The 25,096-nt window shown below is 45.2% G+C and overlaps 2 protein-coding genes across 7 annotated transcripts in view; one reads left to right on the top strand and one right to left on the bottom strand.

Annotated features, from left to right (window-relative positions):
* NUP155 (nucleoporin 155) overlaps positions 1-3,532 on the bottom strand; it is a 304,350-nt gene extending 300,818 nt beyond the window's left edge. The window contains exon 1 of one of the 2 annotated variants that reach the window (XM_029578544.1): positions 3,210-3,532. In XM_029578544.1, the coding sequence (XP_029434404.1) occupies positions 3,210-3,363 (154 nt within the window). In that variant the 5' untranslated portion in view covers positions 3,364-3,532. The remainder of the gene's footprint in view (positions 1-3,209) is intronic. The other variant, XM_029578554.1, reaches the window with a different exon arrangement.
* The window catches only part of WDR70 (WD repeat domain 70), a 587,030-nt gene continuing 565,435 nt past the window's right edge, over positions 3,502-25,096 (top strand). For 2 of the 5 annotated variants that reach the window (XM_029578594.1, XM_029578568.1), the window contains exons 1-3: positions 3,591-3,732; positions 3,960-4,019; positions 12,536-12,619. In XM_029578594.1, the coding sequence (XP_029434454.1) occupies positions 3,968-4,019; positions 12,536-12,619 (136 nt within the window). In that variant the 5' untranslated portion in view covers positions 3,591-3,732; positions 3,960-3,967. Of the gene's footprint in view, positions 3,747-3,959; positions 4,020-12,535; positions 12,620-25,096 lie in introns of all 5 variants that reach the window. The other 3 variants (XM_029578603.1, XM_029578576.1, XM_029578586.1) reach the window with 3 other exon arrangements.

The raw sequence follows: 25,096 nt of genomic DNA, 5'->3' as shown, positions 1-25,096 counted from the left end.
ACAGGTCCTTGGTGAGGCCTCACCTGGAGTCCGTATCTCCGAAGGGACAGAGACAAAAAAGGTGGATGGTCTTCATCGAATGACTTATGAGGAGAGATTGAAGAACCTAAATATGTATACCCTGGAGGAAAGGAGGAAAGGAGGAACAGGGGTGATATGATACAGACGTTCAGATACTTGAAAGGTATTAATGATCCAAAGTCAACGACAAACCTTTTCTGTTGGAAAAAAATCAGCAGAACCAGGGGTCATGATTTAAACCTCCAGGGAGGAAGACTCAGAACCAATGTCAGAAAGTATTTCTTCAAGGAGAGGGTGGTGGATGACTGGAACACCCTTCTGGAGGAAGTGGTGAAGACCAAAACTGTGAAGGATTTCAAAGGGGCATGGGATAAACACTGTGGATCCATAAAGCCTGGAGGATGGGAATGAAGAGAAAAGAGGTATGGGGGTGGCTTGGGGGAATGACTGCTACTACCTGGTGATTAATACCCTTATTCAATAAACGTTCACATAGTTAATGCGATTCCAACATTGCTCTATGCTTCAACAGCAAAAGAAAATGTGGAAAAGAGGATTTGCATTCAGGTAACAACCAACAAGGTAGCACAGTCTGGGTAAACAAATAAGCATGGGAGTAGCTTGCTTGTTGCGGTGGTTACTACCCCAAACAAATTAAGCCTGAATCTTCACTTTCAATGCATATCCAGTGTAGATCTCTGCTTCAACGGCAGGGAGGAATGAAGATAAGAGGATTTACTTTTAGACAACAACCAACAAAGACTGAATTGCTCAGTCTGGGTAAACAAATAAGCACAGGAGTAGCTTGCTTATTGCAGCGGTTACTACCCCTAACAAATTAAGCCTATTACTTCACTTGGAAAGCATATCCAGCGCAGCTCACTGCTTCAACAGCAGGGGGGGTGAAGAAATAGGATTTACATCCAGACAACATCTAACAAGGCATTGATCTGAGCAATATGAGTATACAAACATCTGGGTAACTTGCTTGATACGACGGTTACTACCCTCAAAACATTAAGCCTTATACTTCACTTAGATGCAGCTCCAATACTGCTCTCTGCATCAATGGTGGGGGTGGAAGGAAATTAGAATCAAAAAGTTACCAATAAGGGCACTGAACTCAGAGGTCGGAGTAACAGATAAGTATGAGAAAAGTATGAAAGCTTGCTGGGCAGACTGGATGGGCCTTATTGGTCTTCTTCTGCCGTCATTTCTATGTTTCTATATGTGAAGTCAGCTGTTCCGGCTCCATCTGCTGGCAGGGGAGCATAACCCACTGGTCCTCAGGCCATCTGTCTACACACTAGGTAACATTCAAATATTAAATAATGCACAAGGTCATGATATAATGCTCAAAGTGGATAGATGGATTAACATTAGAAAATATTTCTTTACAGAAATGATAGTGGATACATGGAACAGTCTCCTAGCACATAACAGAATTAAAGAAAGCATGGGATAAGTACAGAGAGAATTCTTAGCTATAAAGAAGTGAAGAGAAAGCCTATCCTCGGGGTCTCTGGCACTGCATGAGGACAAATATTGGGCAGACTAGTTGGGCCTTACAGTCCTTTTCTGCCCATCAGTGTTTTTATGCATTTATTTTGCTTCTAATGGAACAGCTATAAAATTCCAAGGTGGATAGGAAGTATAAAATAAGAGTAACAAGTATCCTAATAAATTCCATCTCTGTCAGTGACAGGTATTCAGTGAAATAGGGAAATACCTATAGTACCTGGATGAAAACCACTTTGAAGTGCCAAAAAGCAGAATATAAAAAAAAAAAATAATAATATAGTTGTCAAATATTAGTCTAACAGGAAATCACTATTCCATGGATTTTATTTCCTTCTAATATTTTTACTTCCAAATATTTTAAATTCTCTCCTGTTCCCAGCAAGCATCATGCATTTTAAATCCCTAGTGCCTCCTAAACTCCCTAGTTTCCTAAACTTCTACTATGAAGAAAGGCTTCATGTACTTCTGTCCTGCAACAGGTAAGTAAGCACATATGTATCAAGGATGTCGCAACCATGATCTCCTCTGCACAAACAATAAAACATGCTGAAATACAAAGGCCTTTTGGAGTAATAAAATGAGACGTTATAACCAAAATGATAGAGCCTGGGACACAAGCACTTTAAAGAAAGACTTAACATGCTTAAAACATACTCAATGGAGGAAAGAAGGGATGGTGGCAAATGGAAAATAACAGATACGATTAAATAGCTGATAGGTTTCAGAAAAGCAAGTGAAAGTGAAATCTTCTAAATATGAGGAAATGCAAGGACAAACAGTCATGATGCAAAGTTGTAGTCGGCAAAGTACAGAGGAAACATGAGAAAATACTTATTGACAGGACAGTGGATGCCCGGAACAGCCTAACAGTTCACCTAGTACCAACCAAAAACAGTACTGGAAAGTAAAGATAGCTGAGACAGGCACAGAGAACGGCAATAAAGAGCTAGTGGAGGGAACAGGTAGAACACGAAAAAGAAAAGGATATGCTTGAAACTACTGTGATAGTTTATCAGGTATTTTCCTATACCACTCTGTAAGTCAGACACTACAATTGGACCAAAAGTGATCTCAACCTGGTTCTTTCAGATCACCAGCCTGATCAGGGTTATAGGATATCCACAATGAATAAACATAAAATACAGAAATAATCCCAATTGTATTGGGTGACCCCAGCCTGAGTATAAACAACTTCCAGGTGTATTTTAATATGCTGCCTATACATGACCGGATCTGCTCCCTCACCATCCCAGTCTGTGGATTCCAGAAGAAAGCCCTATTCGCACAATTCAAGTACCAAGCCAAGCATTAGCAAATTTAAGAGAATTAATTCGTACCCCAAATACCCTGATTTAGAGTAAGGTTCATTCCAGGTATAAGCAAAAACAAACCCATTAGATGTCAATGCCACAGATATAGTTGCATACAACGGAGGCAGTCCATGCAAATATATATTAAGTACAATTATTGTGGAAATCCCTAAAATCGGACCAGATGAGGAATGCCCGAGGACCGATTGGAAAAAGTTGCTCTCTCCTTCTAGGAGCAATGCAAAATGAGCTCCTTCCCGTTCCACATAGCTTTCAAACACTGGAGCGCAAGGAAAGTGATAAAAGGGTAATAAGGATAGTGCGCTGCGCCCCCGGCCTCCACCACTCGCTGCTTACTCGGGGCGGGTACGGAGAGGAACTGCGCCAGGTCTGGGTAGCAGCGGTCCTCCTGCAGATGCCGCTCGATCACTCGGCCCGCGTTCTCCAGCGCTTCTTGCATGGCAGCCGCTGCGGCAGTGGCCGGAGCGCTGGGAGTTAGGGAAGAAGGCATCACGCCGTTACTATCCTCAGAAAAGTGAACCGCATCAGACAGCTTCAAAATGTGTCAGGAAGCGCGCCGCCAGACCTCCGTGCGTTTGACGCACTTCCGACGTCGGCCGTAGAGCTCCAGCGCTGTCGCAACGCATAAAGGCAAATATCGAAAAGCAGGAATTACATCGGAAGCTGCGCCGCTTTTATTTTTCGCCAATTAGTTTGGCCCTTCTGGTACTCCGTACAGAGCCGCAGCAGCGTGTGCAGGGTATCTGTCTCTGCAGTTGTAAATAGACCGGCAGGCTGCGTGTGGCGCTTAGAGGCTTGAGTTGGTTGTTGTTGCTGGGAGGGCGCAGGAACCCGACGGTAGCCAGAGCTTTACTAGGCGGTAATGAGCAGTTGGTAGGAGCTGGTGTACCCCTCCTAATGAAGCAGGGTTGAGGGTGGGACTTGTCCAGCTCGGTAGGTGCTGGCGAGAAGTTCAGGGTGCAGGTGCTTTTTCTTGGCACTTGGCTGTTGGAGAAGTCTTTGCGTTGCTCATCGTACGAGGAGCAAGTTAGAATGTCCTGGTCACTGGAACGCTGAAAACCTGATTGTTTTCTATTCTCTTGCTAGATTTTGAAATGGATGAGTACGAAGAGGATGTGGCTGCTACTATGGGTTTCTCCGGATTTGGTGGGTTTTGTTTTTTCTTTCTTATGAAATAATCTACCCTTAGTACTTTAAAAAAGAAAGCTCTGTTACGCATGTCATTTTTTCAGGATATGTTTCTGGCGCTTTAATCTTGATTTGGTTTCAGATTTCTTGCAAAAATATTAGAATGTAGATCAATACTGGCTTACGAATCGAAAAGTACTCCAGTCTGGAGATCTTCTTCTGAAAAACGTATGTATTTGGACTTTGTATATTTTGTTGTGAATAATATAGGAAGTTAACACTCAGACCGATTGTGAAAGCAGTAGAGTCTGCCCTGTTTGAAGATAATTTGATGCTCATTTTTTTGTGTAGCTGAATTGGTTGCTTCTGTTTGGAAGCTGTTCTCCCTTCTTTGTAAGGGATATTGAGTCTGCTGAGCTCCACCACATATTCTATGACACAGATCTGCTTGCACTAGTTTTATTCTGTTTTTATCCAACTGGTCTGTATATAGTTGTAAATGTGACTCGGGTATTTACCCTTTCTGCTAATACAGGGACTAGGGGGCACTCGATGAAGTTAGCAAGTAGCACATTTAAAACAAATCAGAGAAAATTCTTTATCACTCCATGCACAGTTAAGCTCTGGAATTCATTGCCAAAAGATGTGTTTAAGTCAGTTAATGTAGCTGGGTTTAAAAAAGGTTTGGATAAGTTCCTGGAGAAGTCCATAATCTACTGTTAATCAATAGGGCATAGCCACTGCTTGTTGCCAGCATGGGATCTATTGTAATGTTTGGGTACTTGTGACTTGGATTGGCCATTGTTGGAAACAGGATACTTGGCTTGATGGACCCTTGGTCTGATCCAGTATGGCATAATAAATGAGGTGCTTATTTAATTTTTGCTTTTTTTAGTCTATATGAATGTTGCAGATGATATTATGAACAAGATCTACTATTCAACTGAAAAGATCTCTTGTAAATAAAAAAAACTTGTAAATAATTTGCTGTCAGTTAACTGCCCCTCTTCTCTCCTCCAGCTCCCAGTTATTTATTTCCCTGTTTTATTGTAACTGTCACTCTCCTTACAATGCTCTTGTTCCAGTTGTTTGAGTTCTCTCTTACCTTGCACACTTTGTTAAATGTAAACCGGTTTGATGTGATTCATGTCATGAAAGCTGGTATAGTAAAAATAATAAATACAATAAAAATAAATCTCTTGATTAGGGAGAAGCTAAAGTTGCTAATGCCTCTGCCTTTACTAGTAGTCAGTTATTACCAGCTGAAAGGGAGCAGCCTGGGCTAGTGGTGTAGCCAGAATTGATTTTTTTTTTTTTTTTGGGTGGACACAAGGTTAACATCAGTGGGCTGTAGGCCTGCAGATTTGAGACCTTCTAGTTGTATTCTTATTGATAAATAATGTCATATACTGCATGCTACAATGGCTTTTTAAGTAGTTTGTAACAGCCATTATGCATGAAACTTTTAAAAATATTTTACCTCAATTATTTCAATCACTTACCAGTATTAAAAAAATTCCTTATTAATCTGTATTAATTTATTTTATATTTATTGCAGTTTATAAATGCACAAATATCATGTAAAAAGCACAGAAAAAGATCAGATCAAATCAATCATGTAATAAAACAAAAATGAATGTATTCTTTCATGAGTATTCTTTGCAGAAAGCCAAAAATCATCATAACTACAATAAAATATTATCAGAACAGGAGCAGAGCTAGGACAATTCACATTACAATTAACATGAAAAACAAATATTCAAATTCTGGTGTCACCTCAGCAAACAATATCCCTCCACTGCTATTTTGTGAAGTAACACAAACTCCTCCAAAGAAAGAGACATCTAGAGCCTTGCCATACCATACAGTCACAGCACTGACTTTCAGGATTCAAATAACAGCAACCTTATGAAAAAGCAGCAATGCAAATACTACACCAGGCCCTAGAATATTAATACATCACCTACTGGAATAACAGAACAGAAGCTGCAGAAGCTGGAATACTATAGAGAAACTACATGCGAGCAGAATTACTGCACTTCAGTCACACACACACAGGCAAAACAGATACCGACCTTTACCTAATATAGAAATAAGAGACTACAAATTAGAAACAGAAACATGCAGATAAAACCAAAATAGCCTGAGAAACTAGACTCTGAACAGTGGAATACTGAAGAAAGAGCAAAATACAAAAATATAAGAAATGCACTGTCCCGAAAATGGCATAGTCAAATTGCCAAAATCAATAATTTTTCTGTCTCCATCTGCTGGCAGGGAGGCAAAATCCAGGAATCTGGACTGATCTGTGGTACCAAGAAACAGCAAGGTAGGCGATCCAATAAAGCCGTGAGGAAACAACAAAGAGGTGGATGCCACAAAGAAGTCTCTTCCAATTCTTTATTAGTGGAGACGTGTAATATATAATTTTTCTTAAAAAGCCTGACTCTGGCCGAGTTTCGCCACACTGAGTGGCTGCCTCAGGGGCTAAAAACAAACATATATATAACAGTCAAACATAAATACATATAAAATCATAAAAATGTACAAAAACCTTTATAAATACTTTTATAAAACATTAATAAAAGAAGAACAAACTTAAAAACATGAATTGCAGTGACAGAGGAATTACGTATGAACAACATTGATGAGAAAAGTACCTACATGTTTGGTGTTATAGAAATGAGTTAAATACCTTAATTTTAAAAAGAAGATATTTAAAAAAAACTCATCCGCAATACAAAAATTTCTGTGAAAAATTAAAAAACAAATTAACATAATGTAGCAAAAATTAAATCAAAAAAGAATCTGAATTGAAATTTGACTGTTTCTAAAACGGCGCCGTAAAACTAAAACAACAAAGAATAAAAAACTAATGATAAAAATCATGAATGGTCATAATATTTACTAAAAAAATTTTTTTTAATTAAAAAATTGATTACTTATACATGGCTCTCTCATAAAGTGAATATAAACCTAGACAATAATATTAAATCAATGAATGTTCTAAGTAAAATTTTAACCAGATAAATAATGTAAATATGAATTGCAAAAACAACGTAGGATCTAATCAACTAATGTAAAAGCCAGTAAAAAAAGGGAACTTCCATCAAACTGTCACGCTGAAAATGCATGAATGAATAAACCGCTACAGACGGCGTATGGAATCATACTTCATAAGTGCAATATCAATAAAGGATTGTGAATAAGAGTGCCGTATCACAAAAGGGTCAACAATTAAAAAACGCTGATAACCAAGACCTTAATGAAAACAAAAGCACAAAAAACTGCTTACTCAATGAAACCAATGTAGCCAACGCTATTGATACTAGAAACTGTATTTATCAGTAAAGCTAACTTAGAAAAATAAAACAATAAGTATGACTAGCGCTCAGACCCACATCTGAAAACATTATAGTGAAGGATATTTACCATTTGGCTGCCTGACGACGCTAACGGTCTCCACTCGTAACGCTGTTGAAAACCCGAGTAGTGAAATTACTGATTGCTTATGCATATGTAGAACTTATGTGAACCTAGACAGAAATATTGAACCAATGTGTGGCGAAACTCGGCCAGAGTCGGGCTTTTTAAGAAAAATTATATATTACACGTCTCCACTAATAAAGAATTGGAAAAGACTTCTTTGTGGCATCCACCTGTTTGTTGTTTCCTGATCTGTGGTACTACAGGAACAAAAGTTAGCAGGTGAGAACCAATTTTCCTTTCTCACCTACACACAGCACACGTTCGAGCTCCCTTTCTCACCCCCCCCCCCCCACAGCACGCGTTCGAGCTCCCTTTCTCACCCCCCCACAGCACGCGTTCGAGCTCCCTTTCTCACCCCCCCCCCACAGCACGCGTTTGAGCTCCCTTTCTCACACCCCCCCCACACAGCACGCCCACCAATCTTCCTGCTTTGGGGGGGCGAGGGGGCCGAAGGTGTGCGCAGGTGTGCACAGCTTCCACCCATCCCCCCAAGCAGGAAGATCAGTGGGCTGTATGGCTGCAGGCAAGGCCGCGGGCTGCTGGTTGGTTAGGCTCTGCTGGCGGTGCACGATCTCTTCTGCTGCCACATGCCCGCTGCCTCCCCTGGTGTGCCATGCACACCCGGTCACGCTGGGCCTGGCCTTCCACTTCATCGTTGCGGAGATGGGATCCTGCAACGGCATTGCTTTAACAGGCCTCTTCCGGTTGGGTGGGGCAACTGCCCATCCAGGTCCAATCATGGCAATGCCACTGGCCTTTGCAATTTTGCTGCAACATCTGTGCCCTCTGTGTCCATCCATATACATTTATTTATTTATTATTTTTACTATACCGGCTTTCATGATAAGGATCACATCAAACCGGTTTACAATTAACAAAGTGTGCAAGATAGGAGATAACTCAAACAACTGTAACAAGATTATTGTAAGGATAGTGACAGTTACAATAAAACAGGGACATAAATAACAGGGAATTGGATGTGAGAAGAGGGGGGATTTAACTTACAGCAATTTATTTACAAGGTTAAGATGTCTAGTGTAGGTCTCAGTCAGGGATTGGAAAGGCTTTTTTAAAAAGCCACGTTTTCAGCCTTTTTTTAAATATTGGAAGGCAGGGTTCTTGTCTCAGGTCCGCTGGGATGGAGTTCCATAATGGTGGACCTGCGGTTGAGAATGCTCTGGCACTGAGAGACTTATGATGAATGGTTTTTGCGTGAGGCACCTGAAGAGATTCTTTGTGGGATTCTCTGATGGGTCTGATGGATGTGTGTTTTTTGAAGGGAATTTGTAGGTTGATCCGGGCTTGTTGGTGAATGACTTTGTAGATGGTGGTGATGGATTTGTAAATGATTCTGTAATGGATCGGTAACCAGTGAAGGTCCTTGAGGATTGGGGTAATGTGGTCCATTCTCCTAGAGTTCGTCAGGATTCTGGCAGCTGTATTCTGCACCATTTGTAGAGGTTTGGTGTGGGAAGCTGGTAGACCTAGTAGTAGCGAGTTACAATAATCTAATTTGGAGAAGATTATTGCTTGAAGAATTGTTCTGAAGTCCTGTGAATGGAATAAAGGTTTTATTCTTTTTAGGATGTGTAGTTTGTGAAAGCAATCTTTGGTGGTTAGGTTGATGAATGATTTTAAGTTGAGACGGTTGTCCATGATGGCTCCTAGGTCTCTTACGTGAGAGGTTTGAAGGAGGGATGGTGGCTTTGAGAGGGTGTTGTTGTTTTCCGGGGAAATAAGTAGAAATTCCGTTTTCGAGGCATTAAGAATTATGTTTAGATTGGTGAGGAGGTGGTTGATTTTGAGCTCCTAGATACATATACATGTATCTAGGAGCTCTCCCCATTCATGAATTTATCTTAAATGAGATGGATTTTCTTACAAAATTGTACACTCCTGTCAAACTTAACTATATAAGAAGTCTTTAGACTTAAGACACGATTTCTAAAAACTGTGTCTTAACCTGAAATATGTTGAAACCGATTATCCTATAAGAACAGTGTTTTATAAATGGGGATTGGCTCCCGCACCAGGGCCTGAACCTGTATTTTCACCAAACAAAATGGGATTTGATTTTTTATAGTACCTTTGTTTTGTTTCTATGTTTTTGAATTTAGGTAGTTTGTGGCCTACATACTGTACTGTTGGTAAAATAGAATGTTATAGTCTTAAAAAAGAAATTGGTATGATCCTACTATAACCCTGGGTTGTACTGTCTGCCCCCCCCCCTCACTATTTTGTATTAAAATTATGCAGAAAAAGTGTGCAAAAAGTAGGTTTACTACTGAAACAGTAACTTAAGGAAATGCATTATGCACATTCTCTTAGTGTCAACAAAATATTTTCCCTGAGGGGAGAGACCCTGAAATTGGGCTCACATCCCTGAGGGAGGATTCTCCTGAAGACAGACACTCCCGCCCCCCCCCCCCCCCCCCCCCCCCCAACCCATATCCCTCTGATGGCTGTTTTTGTTTTGAGGCAGGAAGAAGCTCTGCTCTTTCATATCTGAATAATGACAAATGCCAAAATGGTGCTGGCTAATCTCATTTGTCTTTGTCAAAAACAATATCCAAGCAACTGAACTGCAAGGGATGTGGGATAGAGAAGAAATATTGTGGACAGTCCTAAAAATATGGTGCTTCCATTTTTTTTACTAATGAGGTTTACAGGCCTAAGACTCAAACAGAAGAACTAGGCAGAGATCTGGTCGAAAACATCCAAAAGGTGGGAAAGAAGGGAGAAGTGTTTCTCAGAGACTTTAATCTGCCAGCTGTAGACTGGAGAATTTCTTCCGTGGAATCCATGAGAAGTAGAAACACAGTGGAAGCCCTCAAGGGGCTCTGCTCAAACAAATGGTAATGAAACCCACGAGGAAGAGAGTGATACTCAACAAAGTTCTCACTAACAGCTATAATGTTTCTAATGTCTGGGTGGGTTTTGAATTTCAAAAATACAGACTTTATCGAACTGGGGACGTACCTAGAGGATAAACTAGAGGACTAGAAGAAAATGGGGGAGGTGTAACAACAGTGGGCCAAACTAAAAGAAGCAAGTACAAAGGCAACAAATCTATATATTAGAAAAGTAAACAAAAGTAAGAGGAATAAGAAACTGATCTGGTTCTCAAAATAGGTGGCTGAAATATTAAAGGCAAAAAGAACAGCATTCAAGTATAAAAGATTCCAAACAGAGGAACATAGGGAAGAATATCTGGGTGAAACTGAGGGAGACGAAGAAAAATCAGGAAAGCAAAAGTTCAGGCAGAAGAAATGATTGCCAAAGAGGTAAAGTGAGCTGATAAAATATTTTTCAGATATATCAGAGAAAGGAGGAAGGCCAGAAGTGGTATATTGAAATTGAAAGGTGACGAAGAGTAATATGTGGAGAGAGATGAAGAAATGGCGGAAATATTTTTTTTAATATTTCAATTCAGAGTTCACTAAAGAGTGGAGGAGTAGCCTAGTGGTTAGAGCAGAGGGCTATGAACTGGGTTGAACTTGGGTTCAAGTCCCACTGTCACTCATTGTGACCTTGGGCAAGCCACTTTACCCTCCACTGACTCAGGTACAAATTTAGGCCTAGATTCATCATTCTGCTATATCAGAATGATGAGCAGCGCTAAAAAAAAAAAAAAGCGGGGAGGCGATAATGTGCACCCAGCCATCGTGGCGGTGTGTTTTCACCTGTTGCGGTGCCACCGTAAAAGGTGTTATTGCCTGCGCTTCTGCCATATGATAGTGGTACCGGAAATAACATTTCCCTAACCCCTCACCTTTCCCTCATTTACATTTTACCGCTGCGAGGTGGTAGTTATCGCGATAACCCCACATCGTGGTTTGATAAATGACCCTATAAGATTGTAAGCCCCTACCTACTATACCTGAATGAAGTGCACTTTGAAGTGCTGAAAAGCAGAATATAAAAATCTAAATAAAGAAGAGCCTGGAGAAAGACCTTAATGGAGCTGGAGTAGGCAAATCTCTGTTTACAGAAGAGAATGTATGGGAAGAGCTAGGAAAACTGAAAGTGGACAAGGCCAAGGGGTCAGGTGAGATACATCGCAGTATACTGAGGTAGTTCAGAGATTGTGCTGGCGGCTCTCCTGAAAGACCTGTTAAATAGAACCCAGGAGAAGAGCGGTGGTGGTCCTGCTTCATGAGAGTGGGAGCACAGATGTCCTGGGAACTGGCACTTAACATACATGAAGACTACAGTAACTGCCTCTGATTGCCTTCTGCACTCTAGCTTTGGTGCTAGGCATCTCTTGACCCGTCTTACATACATTGTTCTCTTTTTTAAATCATTCAAAATGTTATAATATTTTATGTTAAATTCTGTTACATAGTGGGCAATGACAGTTTTATTTTAGATATTTTCAAGTAAACCAGCTATTTGTTACCTTTCATATGCAAGAACATCAAACATCATAATAAAAGTATGTGATATGTGCCATTAAGTTGTGACTAAATATAACTGCAGATACTTCTAATATGTTAAATACTGATCTATACAAAGGGATCATTAAACACTCCATGGCATTTTTTAAATTCTTTAACTTAATAACTTGATGCCTATAATTTGAACCCCTGTTTATTGTGTAATACCTTAGAAATGCACAGCTGCCACTTCCTAGGGGAATGACTTGGCAGTATAGTTTTGATGACCCGGTGCTATGAAATGTTATAACTGTTTGGTGCAGTATTTGTATTATTCAATTATAGGAGTTGATTCACCAAGGTCTTTTCCCATAGATAAAATGGGGGGCGGGGGCTGGAGCTTTAGTGAATCAGCCTGGTAAACAAACACAAGGAGGTAATATGAATTTTTTCTCAGACTACAGAAAGTGTGTCAGTGACAGAACTTCTCTCTCATCCTAGGATTTCTCTGAGATTATTCAGTGTTTTAATGGCTGGACCACATTTCCTCTCACCCAGAGTGCATTGTTGATTTTGCAGGTTATTTATTCCCTGTTAGAGGCAATCTGTAAACATTATGTAGCTGCTTAACAAGTTGTATCTTTATCTGGTTTTTGATAATTCTTTTAGGAAAGAAAGCACGAACATTTGACTTGGAAGCAATGTTTGAACAAACCCGCAGAACCGCTGTAGAAAGAAGTAGAAAAACTCTAGGTAAGAGCTGCATTTTTTTTTTTATGTTGATTAAAAAATATAAAAAATGTAACAACGTTTTGTTCAATGTCTTGTAAAAGTCTTAACATCTTTGTACACTTTTCACATTCTGCTATCTAAAAATTACAAATCAGATTGCATTAAAGTAAGTGTATTCCAACTTTATACTGCAGGATGGTGCAACTTTTGCCCATTCTTATCAGAAGAGCTCAAGCTCCCAGTACTGAAGAGCAAGCAGGAAGCTTTTGGTAACATGTCCGGCTTTAAAGTTAATATGAGTAAGCCAGAGGTACTAAATGTAAATCTCCTGATTGATCAAGTAAACGGCTTGAAGCAAATGTTTCCTTTTCAGTGGGTGAAGGAATTCATTAGATATGTAAGGGTACAGGTAGGTCAGGACTGGAAAAATCCTTTTCAAGGGGGAAAGGGGGGGTTAGTAGACCCAAATATTAAGTTATATTATGTATTAGCCCAATTAAAAGCAATATAGGGATGGCAGCAGTTGGGGGAAGTCAAACTATGGAACATTTTGGAACAGACAATTATGGGCAATTGCTCTTTTCAAGCTATGTTAATGGACCCCACATCTCCCTCTCTCTCTCCACTCCCCTCTCTCCCTACCTCTCTTTCTCTCCTCTTTCCACTCCCTTCTCCCTCTCTCTCTCCACTCCCTTCTCCCTCTCTTTCTCTCTCCACTTCCCTAATCAAAAAGTAGATGGGGAAACAGATTTGGAAGATATACAGTGGGGTAGGTGATGTGAATCAATGGCTAAAAGATCTGTTGCAACCCAGATAGTGGAAAAAGGGTATACATTTCTCTATCGGTGGTATCTGCCCTTTCATAAGCTACATAGTATGTATTCTGTAATTTCAGACTTATGTAGGCAAAATTCTGGTAGTGGGGGTACTTTTTTGGCATATTTGGTGGAGTTGCGGGCAGATGCAGCTCTTTTTGGGGAATGGTAAAAGGGGTGATAGCTAATATGATGGCAGTTGATATTCCATTAGACTCCAAGATAATATTGCTTTTTATATTTCTGAAAGACGTTCATGCCCAGAAAATGAAACTGATGGTTTAAGGCCTAATAGCCGCTAGTAGCTGCAAATTGGATAAAAGCACACATCCCAACTCTGCACTTTTTTTAAAAATCAGACTGGGAATGTATACTAAATGGGCAAGCTTACAACTTAGTGGCACGACACTCTTAAAACATTTCAGTTGAACTGGGACCCATATGAGGGTTGGCTAATTGGTAAAGATGGATAATGAGGTTGATTACTAGAGGAGAACTAAACTCTATACTGGAACACTTTAGGACTTGGTATATCTAATACTTTGGAAGTATGTATATGGAACTATAGGTGGGAGGGGCAGAGGGGATGAAAATGAAAGACAGGAGCCAGTTATGAGATCTGGATATATATACTTTATTGTACAGACAAGTGGTATTTATGTGGTGCTATTTTATTTGATTCCTGTTCAATAAATATATACAAAAAGTAATCTTCTTCTTGCTGAGCAACTCCATTGTTGCTTTTGCTTTGTGCTTATGTTCATAGTCTTTCTGAAAGTTGAAACTTAAGAACATAAGGTTTATGGCAGACTGGAACAGGTTTTCTCCAAGATCTGTCTGTACTTTGCACCATCCATCTTTCTCTTTCTCTTCATGAGTCTCCCTGTTCCCGCTGCCATCACCATGTTTTACTGTAGGGATGGTTTTGTCAGAGTGATGTGCTATGTTTATTTTATTTATTTATTTGAGTTTTTATTCTACTTTTTGACACTTTCAAGTGCTGTAGGTATTTCCCTATCCTCAAAGGGCTTATATTCAAATACCTGATTAACTAAGGGTATTTCCCATAGGCATAAAATAGGAGAAAAGCCCTAATGAATCTAAGTTTGTACCTGAGGGAATGGAGGGTAACGTGTCTTGCCCAAGGTCACAAGGAGCAACAGTGGGATATGAACTGATCTAACCACAAGGCTACTCCTCCACTCCTTTTATGATACAACATCATTTGGCATTGAGACAGAAAATGCCTTCAGAAAATCCAAATACACTACATCTACCGGTTCACCTTTATCCACATGTCTTCCAACCCCTTCAAAAAAGTGAAGCAGACCTGCAAGGCAAGACTTGCCTTGGGTAAAGCCATGCTGACTCTGTTCCATGTCTCTCTGTATGCTCTGTGACCCCGCTATCTCACCTGCAATCCCCTCACTTACTGCAGGTAGCCAGTGCATGATTTCCTTAATGCTGCTCACCCCTATGGTGCTACTGCAGTCCTCTCATTCACCCTTCCTGCTCCTGAAGAATGGAAGGATCGGGTTTTGCAGCGTGGGCTGCTTCCTCCCTCCCAGCTACCAGTGCCTGAATGACGTCATCAGGTGCCGACAGCCGAGGAGGAGGAAGAAGCAGCCTGCGCTGCAAGGCTTGATCCTTCCATTCTTCAGGAGCAGGGAGGGTGAGTGAGGGGATCACAGTAGCATTCATGAAATCATGCACCGTCCCACTGGCACCAGTGGAGCTTTGCCCGTTGTTGGCAGCCCCCCATTCCGATGCCTAGGAGTAGAAAAGCAGCTCGGCTCCACCAGAATCATCAGCTTGGCCGGTGGGCCGCTCTGTTTTTCCACTTACCGAGGCCCCACATGACGGCGACGTTATGGTGCCTTTTGGTAGTGGCACCTATGGCCGTGGCCATATTGGCCACAGACACGCTACGGCTTTGGTGCAAAAGATGTCTCTTTTTAAGATAGCACGCCCACGCATGCAAGTGATGCATATCGTTGGGGCCTTAATTCTAACCAGAGCAAGACTGGGTCCAAAATGAAACAGGGCGTCTTTTGTAGAAAAAAAAGATGCTCTTTCAAACGACATAAAGAAAAGAATTAAAAACTATACAGTTGAGATATTTGCACCTGAAAATTGGCAAAACAGCCTAAAAAAGAGACATCTTGTCTTTATGTAATTATATCTTTGCTTCCAGTTGCACGTAATGCCTCTTAGTGCAAATCTTATAAGTATATGTCATGGGCAATGACTACTGGTCCAGTCAGGGCCTGAATCAAAGTATAGGTTGGGAGTAATGAAGAATCAAAGTAGGCCTTATATTTCTTTTGTAACATTTTTCACATACCTTGCTGGCCCATAAAAAGGGAGGCAAGCTTACGTTATGTTCCAAATTTTGCACTGGGACTTACCACCAGGGGTTGTACTAATCCACAAAATTTCAGGCCCCTGAGAGGTGGTGTCGGGCTGCAGCACCTGGATAAAATGGCTATTTTAGGTTGTGCGGAGCACGGTACTCAGAAGTGACCTCCATTCAATTGTCCCTAGTTCTCTAACCAATGGAGATTCAGTTGAAAAATTTAGTACGGTTTTATTTGAGACCCTAGAGAACATCCATGCAAAATTTTGTCCAATTTGGAGGAGGTTGAGTATGGACCACTGGTCTACTTGATATGGAATATTTGACAGTTATGTATGTATTTTCTGTTCCTTGCTAAGAATGGTAGATCATCGGGTTATACATTTTATATATAAATAAATGCTGGGCAGCACATTATATGGCTTTTTGCTGCCCTCCCACACAGGCATTGTTTGTAATCTTGAAATTGTTAGTCAATATTTTTCCTAGTATCAGCCAGAGCCCTCTCTGCTTCCACAGCAGTTTCCTTAACCCATGCCTACTGACTTTTGGAGGAATAGACTGATAGCAGCTGTTGTGGAGCGCTAGGAGAGCGATCCCACTCCTGGGAGATGTGTGTGCCCTTGGGCCGCGGCTCGACGCCAGAGAGGTCTGAAGAGGTGCCACGGGAGGCGTGGCATTCCCGAGCATGGGCTGGACGGAAGCAAGCTGGAGTGAAGACTGGCTGACAGGCCCTCCTCCGGACCTGCACGCTTCGGAAGACCCAACAACGCAATGTTGGTCTTGTGAACAGTCCTCCGACCGTTCCCAGCCCTTTCGGACCTGCCGCAGGGTACGGCACAAAGCGGCAGGCCAGATGGAGGCCAGGGCAGCGAAGACTGGAACATGGATTCAGATAAGACTCAGGAACGATGTAGACTCAGGCATAGACGTGGACTCGGGCACAGACGTGGACTCAGGATGAGGTGCAGGATGCATAGACGTGGACTCGGGCACAGACGTGAGCTCAGGACGAGGTGCAGGATGCATAGACGTGGACAGGCACAGACGTGGACTCAGGATGAGGTACTGGATGCACAGAGGTGGAGTCAGGAATGAGGGCTGAAGGAAGACATGGGCACTGTCCCTCAGGGCGCCCTACTCAGACCACCCGCGGGACTGAGTCGTGGACCACCCTGCCTCATGCGCGCCCTACTCAGCCCTGGAAGGCTGGTCGCGGACCACGCTGAGAGCGGGAGAGCACAGGAAAGAGGAAGCAGGTTGCTGCACTCCTGGCAGCTCAAGGCAAGGATACGCTGCACTCCTGGCAGCTCAAGGCAGGTTAAAGCATCAGGATCAGGAACAAGGATAAGACAGACCTCAGGGCTGGAACAAGGACATCTGGAACAGCAGGAACATCAGGACTGGAACACGGATACTGGAACAGGAGACACACCTCAGGGCTGGAACATGGACATCTGGAACAGCAGGAACATCAGGACTGGATCAAGAGACAGACCTTGGGACTGGAACGGCAGGCAGACATCAGGACTGGACGAGGAGCTCCGACAGATAACAAGAAACATAGGACCTTGCAGAAGTGCTGGAACACGGACAACTTCCTGGAGCGAAGGATCTCAGGAGTGACCAACTCCTTGCGAAGGCAAAGACAGAATGAACGCTGAGCCCTTTAGTAGAGCTGAGGTGGACAACGCCCAGGGAGGGGTCAGCAGGGGGCCACACCTGGCTGGCCCTTGAAGAGGAGCAGAGAGGCGCGCGCCCGCGCCCTAGGGAGCTGGAGAGAAGAGCTGGAAGCTGGAGGCGTCCTCAGCCACGTGGAAGGCCAGGGAAGCAGTGGAGCAGCCCTGGGCTGGAGCTGGGTGAAGGCAGGTCAGTGGAGCAGCTCCCAGCTGCAAGGACAGAAGCAGGAAGAAGCAGAGAGAGGTAAGGCTGGCTGCAGGCACCGGCAGAGAGAACAGAGAGCTGCAAGGACTGAAGCAGGAGAAGGGCTGACTGCAGGAACGGCTCCATGCCGTGAAGACAGCCCCAGGAGGAGAGGTAAGACTGCAGGCAGAGTAGAGAGCTGTAGCAGGCTGCAGGCACTGGCAGGGATGGCTTCCCAGCCAGGCAAGGACCCGGGCTGTAGCAGGCACCAGCAGAGACGGCCTGCTGACTGAAGGGCCCGGGATCACAGCAGCACGTCGGGAGAAGGCAGGAACAGAGGAGCCGACTGCATGGGAACAGCTGCGGGGACAGCCCCAGCTGATTCAGGGAGAAAGCAAGCAGCAGCGTCAGCAGCCCGACTGGCTGTGAGAAGGTAAGAGCCTGCCCACGCTCCTTGCGGGCAGGATCACAACAGCAGCAGTGTCTTGGTGGTGCCAAATTGTTTTCGCTTTACAATGATGGACCTGAAATTGTCCCAAAGAATATTCAAACACTGACATTTTCTTATAGCTTTTCCCCCAGTCTGTTCCTTTTTGAATAACATTATCCTGGAGTCCTTTCAGTAGATTGCAATTGTATACAAATCTCTCTCATGAGTATTCATTGTGGATATCTTGAAAAACTGACTGCTTAGGGTTCCTCCGGGAAAGGTTTGGGAACCACTGGTAGGTAGGGTTGAATTAGGTTTAAAAAAAATGGCATCCAGTAAGTCCTCTCAATCTTAATAAATTTTAAACTGAACAATTTCAGGAAGAATTTTTCAAGGAAACTTGCATCGTCTTTTCCTTTCAGACTTTCAGCCAGTCCCAGTACTTTTGTTGCGCTTTCAGGATGTATCCTTAGGCACATGTGGCCAGCATCACCAGATTTAAAGGGCCACGGCAGGAACAGGCTACGTCGCCCCCGTGATGATGTCACTTCCAGAGCCCTATTTAAGAGCTTGCCTGCTGCCTCCTCTTTGCCTCAGCAGTGGGTTGCTTGCAACCTGTGTGTGGTGTGAATTGCTGCTTCCTGACTCCAGAGTTCCTGATCCTGTGTCTGCCTCGTCTCTCCATCCCATTAAGACTATTCCATGTATATTGGACACACTTGCTAGGTGATTTACAACAATATAAAATACAGTAAAACATATAATCATTTAAAATGAACAATTCATAGTCTAAACAAAATAATAAAAACACTATTTGCAAAATAAAAAGGCTTTCAGTTGCTTGTGAAATTTTAAAATATCATCATTATTTCTTAGTGCTTCAAGCAAGGCATTCATAACAATACCCCAACAACAGAAAAGGCCTGTTTAATAGACGGTTCATGCAACAACAGTTTGCTTTGGGATTGCAAATTCCTGGTTGGAATATATATATATTTTTAGAAATACTGCAAGATAAGATGGACTCTGAGTTTTTAAGGCTTTAAAAACCAGCATCAGCATTTTGAATTCAACTCGCCTATTGACATGCAGCCAATGAAGATCAATTAGCAGTGGGGAAACATGGTTGCATCTGTGGACCCCTGAAATAAGATGAGCAGCTGAATTCATTAACATCTGAAGTGGACAAATAGTGGAAGCAGGAAGATCAACCAATAAAGAATTACTGTAATCAATCACTGTAAGTACAAAAGATTTCACAATGTTCCTAAAATCATCTTTATCCAAGAATTATCACAAATGTGTTAGGAGACACAATTTATAAAATCCCTCCCTTAAGATGTGAATGTGGACAAAAAACATTTCCTTTCCCAAAATATTAAGGGAGCAAACATTTATGTTTATGTAGGTAGTCTGGATCCCTTGAAAAACAGTTTTTCTGACATTTTAACATTAAATGACTTGCATACATCCTATCAATGATTTGAAGGCCCTTGGCAATCAAAACCATGATTTCTTGCATCGAGGTTATCTCAGGGAAATACAATTGTATGTCATCTGCATACATTCTAAACGTTATTGAATATTGATCTAATACCGTATGCACTGAAAGCATATATTCATTGTATAACGCTGCAGCAACACTGACCGCTGAGGAACCCCATAAGAAACAGCAAATCAAGCAGAAGTAGAATCACCAATCATAATTTGTTCTCTTTCACAAAGATATCATTCAAACCATTCCAAACTCCCTTAGAAGATCCAAGAAAATATTGTGGGAAACAGTATCAAAGGTTGAAGATATAACAAGAAATACACAAGAAAATTATTCCTCACCTGCTAATTTTCGTTCCTGTAGTACCAAGGATCAGTCCAGATAGTGGGTTATGTCCCCCGTCCAGCAGATGGAGTCAGAACACAAACTTCTGGGGGAGGTGCTATATAAGACCACCTCCCTTGTCTCAATACTCAGTAACTAGACTAGCAAAGCCCAGAGAAAACCAAGAGAAGACGGAGGGATCAAGTAAGTAAACACACAGGAGGCAAACTTAGGCCACCAACAGTAAAATGTACTTAACTGAATAAGAAAACACCAACTGGAACTTGCAAACAGAACTGTCAGACAAGAGTAGGAGATGAGTCGAGCAGAGGCTTCCCACAAACCCCCCCCCAAGAAACAGGGAGGGCGTCTGGACTGATCCTTGGTAATACAGGAACGAAAATTAGCAGGTGAGGAATAATTTTCTTTTCCCTGTACGTACCAGGATCAGTCCAGACGGTGGGATGTACCAAAGCGTCCCTATGATGGGTGGGCCGTAGACAGCCCTGCTCTGATGACCCCATCCCCAAAAGAACCGAAAATGGTGCCCGAACATCGAGCTGATAGTGCCTTGCGAAGGTATGGAGCGATTTCCAAGTGGCCGCTCTGCAGATCTCCTGCGATGATACCGAATACTCTCCGCCCATGACGTAGCCTGAGAAGGAATGGAATGAGCCTTGCGTCCCGGCGGCGGGGTCCGTCCCGCCCCAACGTAAGTGGCAACGATTGCTTCCTTCAGCCACCGGGCGATAGGATGTATGGCCTCCAAACCTACTTTCTTAGGACCCGACCAAAGAACGAACAGGTGATCAGAAAGCCGGAACTCATTGGTGATCTCCAGATACTGCATCAGACAGCGCTTCACATCGAGCTTGCGAAGATCACGAGAATCCGTCGATGCAAAGGAAGGTAATTCCACCGTCTGGTTGAGGTGAAAAGCCGAAACAACCTTGGGAAGAAAGGAAGGAACCGTGCGCAACGTGACCCCCTCGTCGGTGAAACGGAGATATGGCTCCCTGCAGGATAACGCTTGTAATTCGGAAATGCGACGCACCGAACTAATCGCTACCAGGAAGATCGTCTTAAGTGTGAGATCCTTAAGCGTAGCGGAACGTAGAGGCTCAAAAGGAGGTCCGCCGAGGACGCGCAGCACTAGGTTGAGGTTCCAAGAAGAACAAGGAGGCCGTACCAGCGGCTTCAAGTGCTTAACCCCCCTGAGGAAACGGAGTATATCCGGATGGGAGGAGAGCAGAGACTCATTCCCATGGCGAAGAAAGGCGCCCAAGGCCGCAACTTGAACTCGCAAGGAGTTATAAGCCAGCCCCTTATCCAGACCAGCCTGCAAGAACAAGAGAATGTGCGCAACCGAGATGCGGGTTGGCTGAATGGAATGTGACATGTACCATGTCTCAAAAACCTTCCATACGCGAACATAAGCCACGGAAGTGGATGTCTTATGAATTCGCATCAGAGTCGATATCACCGCCTCAGAGTACCCACGACGACTTAGCTTGCGCCTCTCGAAAGCCAAGCCGCAAGACAGAAGCGATCTGCCTCCTCGAAAAATATTGGTCCTTGTCTGAGTAAGTGTGGGAGGTGACTTAGGTGGAGGGGGCCCTCCTCCGCGAGGTGGAGCAGGTCTGCGAACCACGGCCGACGGGGCCACTCCGGCGTGACCAGAATCACTGGTCCCTGGTGACCCTCTATTCTTCGGATTACCTTGCCCACCAGAGGCCACGGAGGGAAGACATATAGGAGAATCCCTCGGGGCCACGGTAACACCAGCGCTTCGACTCCCTCCGCTCCATGCTCCCTTCTGCGGCTGAAGAAGCGAGGAGCCTTCGCATTGCCAGCAGTGGCCATGAGGTCCATCCGGGGGGCCCCCAACGTCGGACGATCAGATGCATTGCGTCTTCCGAGAGTTCCCATTCTCTGGGGTCTATGTGTTGTCGACTTAGGAAGTCCGCCTGAACATTGTCCACTCCCGCAATGTGTGAGGCCGCAAGGCGAAGCAAGTGTCGCTCCGCCCATTGCATCAGCTTGTCCGCTTCTAGGGAGACCTCCTGGCTCCTCGTGCCTCCCTGGCGATTTATGTATGCCACCGTGGTTGCGTTGTCCGAGAGGATTCTGACCGCCCGATGGCGGACCAGGGGGAGGAAAGCCTTCAATGCTAAGCGGACCGCTCTGGTCTCCAGACTGTTTATTGGCCATTGCATTTGCTCCTACGTCCACAGACCCTGTGTCGTACTTGACTGGCATACCGCACCCCAGCCCGAGAGGCTGGCGTCCGTGGTGACCACCACCCAGTCCGGCATTTCCAGGGGGATACCCTGGGCCAAGTGGCAAAGGTCCAGCCACCAGAGGAGGCTGGTCTTGCTGCCGGTGGGATCGGAAGGACAACCTGAAAATCCCACGACACCGGCTTCCAGAGAGAGAGAAGAGCTTTCTGGAGAGGACGCAAATGCGCAAAAGCCCACGGAACCAGGTCGATGGTAGAGGCCATGGTTCCCAGGATCTGTAAATAATCCCACGCTGTGGGCGAAGAGAGCGCAGAGAAAAGACGAACCTGATCGCGCAGTGCCAGGGCCCGCTCCGGCTTCAAGAAAACCTTGCCCTCCTTTGTGTTGAAGTGCGCTCTCAGGAAATTCAGCGACTGGGATGGGATGAGGCTGCTCTTGGAATAGTTGATGACCCACCCCAGGGATTGGAGCAGGCGCACCACTCTGTCGACTGCCCGATAGCCCTGGGTTAGGGATTTCGCCCGTATGAGCCAGTCGTCCAGGTAGGGGTGAACTAGGATTCCTTCCTTGCGAAGAGCAGCCGCCACCACCACCATGACCTTCGTGAAGACACGTGGAGCTGTCGCCAAGCCAAAAGGAAGGGCTTGGAATTGAAAATGTTGCCCTAGAATCTTGAACCGGAGGAAGCATTGATGTGCCTGGTGGATCGGGATGTGAAGGTACGCTTCCGTGAGATCAAACGAAGCCAGGAATTCCCCCTAGTGCACTGTGGCCAGGACCGAGCGGAGGGTCTCCATCCAGAACCATGGAACCCTGAGGGATTTGTTGACTGTCTTGAGGTCCAGGATAGGACGGAAGTTGCCCTCCTTTTTGGGAACCACGAAATAGATGGAATAGTGGCCCCGATCCAAGTCGGTGGCGGGAACCGGGACTATTGCCCCCAGCGAAAGGAGGCGGTCGAGAGTCTGACGAACAGCCATTGTTTGTTTGAGAAGGGATCCGCATGGAGAGAAGATGAACCTGTCCTTGGGGGCGCGGACAAAATCCAAGGCGTAGCCGCATTTTAGAATATCCAAGACCCACTGATCCAACGTGACGTGGACCCACTCCTTGTAGAAGAGCGCAATCCGGCCCCCTATCCTGGGGAACGCCGCGTGGGTCGGCCTGGTATCATTGGGCTGGTTTTGAGGAAGCGCTATATCCCGGCCCATCCCTGCCGGGTCTGCGCCCTTGAAAGGACTGGTTCCAGGTATGCGAGCGGGAGGACGGTGTCTGTGGAGTCGGTTGCCTGCTATTCTGAAACAGACGCTGAGACCGAAACCGGTTTCTGGAGGAACGAGAACGATCTTCCGGTAGTCTGTGAACACCATTTTCACCGAGAGACTTGATGATCTGGTCCAGATCCTCCCCGAAAAGAAACTTGCCTTTGAACGGGAGCGACCCCAGGCGAGACTTGGAAGAGGCATCTGCCGACCAGTTGCGAAGCCACAGGAGACGACGGGCCGAGACCGCCGCCACCATAGACCGGGAAAGGACTCGGAGAAGATCATATAGAGCATCTACTCCGTAGGCGATCGTAGCCTCCAGCCTGTCTGCCTGTTGGGCTTCCGCTGCCGGCAGATCCTGGGAGGTGAGAAGCTGTTGGACCCAGCGAAGCCCTTCCCTTTGCGCCAGTGAGCTGCAGATGGCCGCATGGACGCCTAGAGCTGACACCTCAAAGATCCTTTTGAGGTAAACCTCCAACTTTCTGTCCTGGATATCCTTCAGCGCTGGACCGCCTGTGACCGGCATGGTGGTACGCTTAGTGACCGCTGAGTCCACCTCCGGAACCTTGAGCAGCTCGAGGAGCTCCTCCGGGAGGGGGTAGAGCTTTTCCAACGCTCTGCTGACCTTTTAAGGTGGCCTCAGGGGAGTCCCACTCTCTGGAAATTAACTGCAAAAACGTGAGATGGGTAGGGAAGGCCCTGGCCAGCGGTCGCAACCCCGCCAGGAGAGGATCTCCCTTTTTCACCTTGGGGTCAGGCCCTGGGAGTTCCGGGGGGGCATCGATGTCCATTTCCTGTAGAATATGCGGGATTAGGCCGTCCAGCTCGTCCCGCTGGAAGATGCGGAGGACCCGAGGGTCATCGCCTTCCATCTGGACGGGTCAGGAATCGGGTCACTGACCGGGGTTGCGGGATACCTCCGGGGTGCCTCGGGTGGATCCCGGGCTGGATCTGGCAACCTTCCGCCCCGCTGGGCGCTGCCCTGGGAGGGGTCCCCTCCTGGGAGTGGGGCCGTGTGCGCCAACTTGGGAGGTGGGGGTCCCGTGGCGACATCCAAAGGCTGGGCCATGCGCTGCAGGAAGGCATTATGCATCAAAACAAATTCAGGTGAAAACGCTGGAACCCCCTGGGGGGGGGCAAGCTGGAGCCCTCCCCCATGCGATAACGTGGCTCCGACTCTGAAAACGGAGCTAAAACGGGTGGCAGCACCGGTATCGGGTCCTCCCCCTGAGAGTCTGCATCCTTGACGTCCAAAAACAAGATGGCCACCATTCCCGCGCTCAGTGGGAGCGGGGCTTGCCGCTGACGAGAAGCGCGGTCCTGTCCGTGGGCTCCGGCGGCATCCCCCTGCTGCGAGCAGCCTTCCCCACCGGGGAGGTAGCTCGTGCATAGCCCCTCCCGCGAAAGCCGGCCCCCAAGTCGTCCGCATGCAGTGCAGGCCGCCGACCGCGGCATCCTGAGAGCAAGGGGGGGGGGGGGTTGGAAAGCTCGGGCTTTTTCTTCAGCGCCTGGAGGCCAAGCCGCAAAAACGGACCGCCCACAAACCCCACCGACCTGGCGACAAAGGACCGCTGGGGAATCGGACGTCCCGGCGGAGAGTGGCCCCGGGGAATGTCACATTGCGGGGCTGTGGGTCGGCGATCAATTGGGGGGGGGGGGTGGAGAGGTTAGAGCCTCTAACGTGCACCCCGGCGGTCAGGTGCAAGGAGG

The sequence above is a fragment of the Rhinatrema bivittatum genome, chromosome 1 (genome assembly GCF_901001135.1).
Source record: "Rhinatrema bivittatum chromosome 1, aRhiBiv1.1, whole genome shotgun sequence".
Taxonomy (NCBI): Eukaryota; Metazoa; Chordata; class Amphibia; order Gymnophiona; family Rhinatrematidae; genus Rhinatrema; species Rhinatrema bivittatum.
Note: the sequence above shows the minus strand (reverse complement) of the source record. Positions and strands in the feature narration are given on the sequence as shown.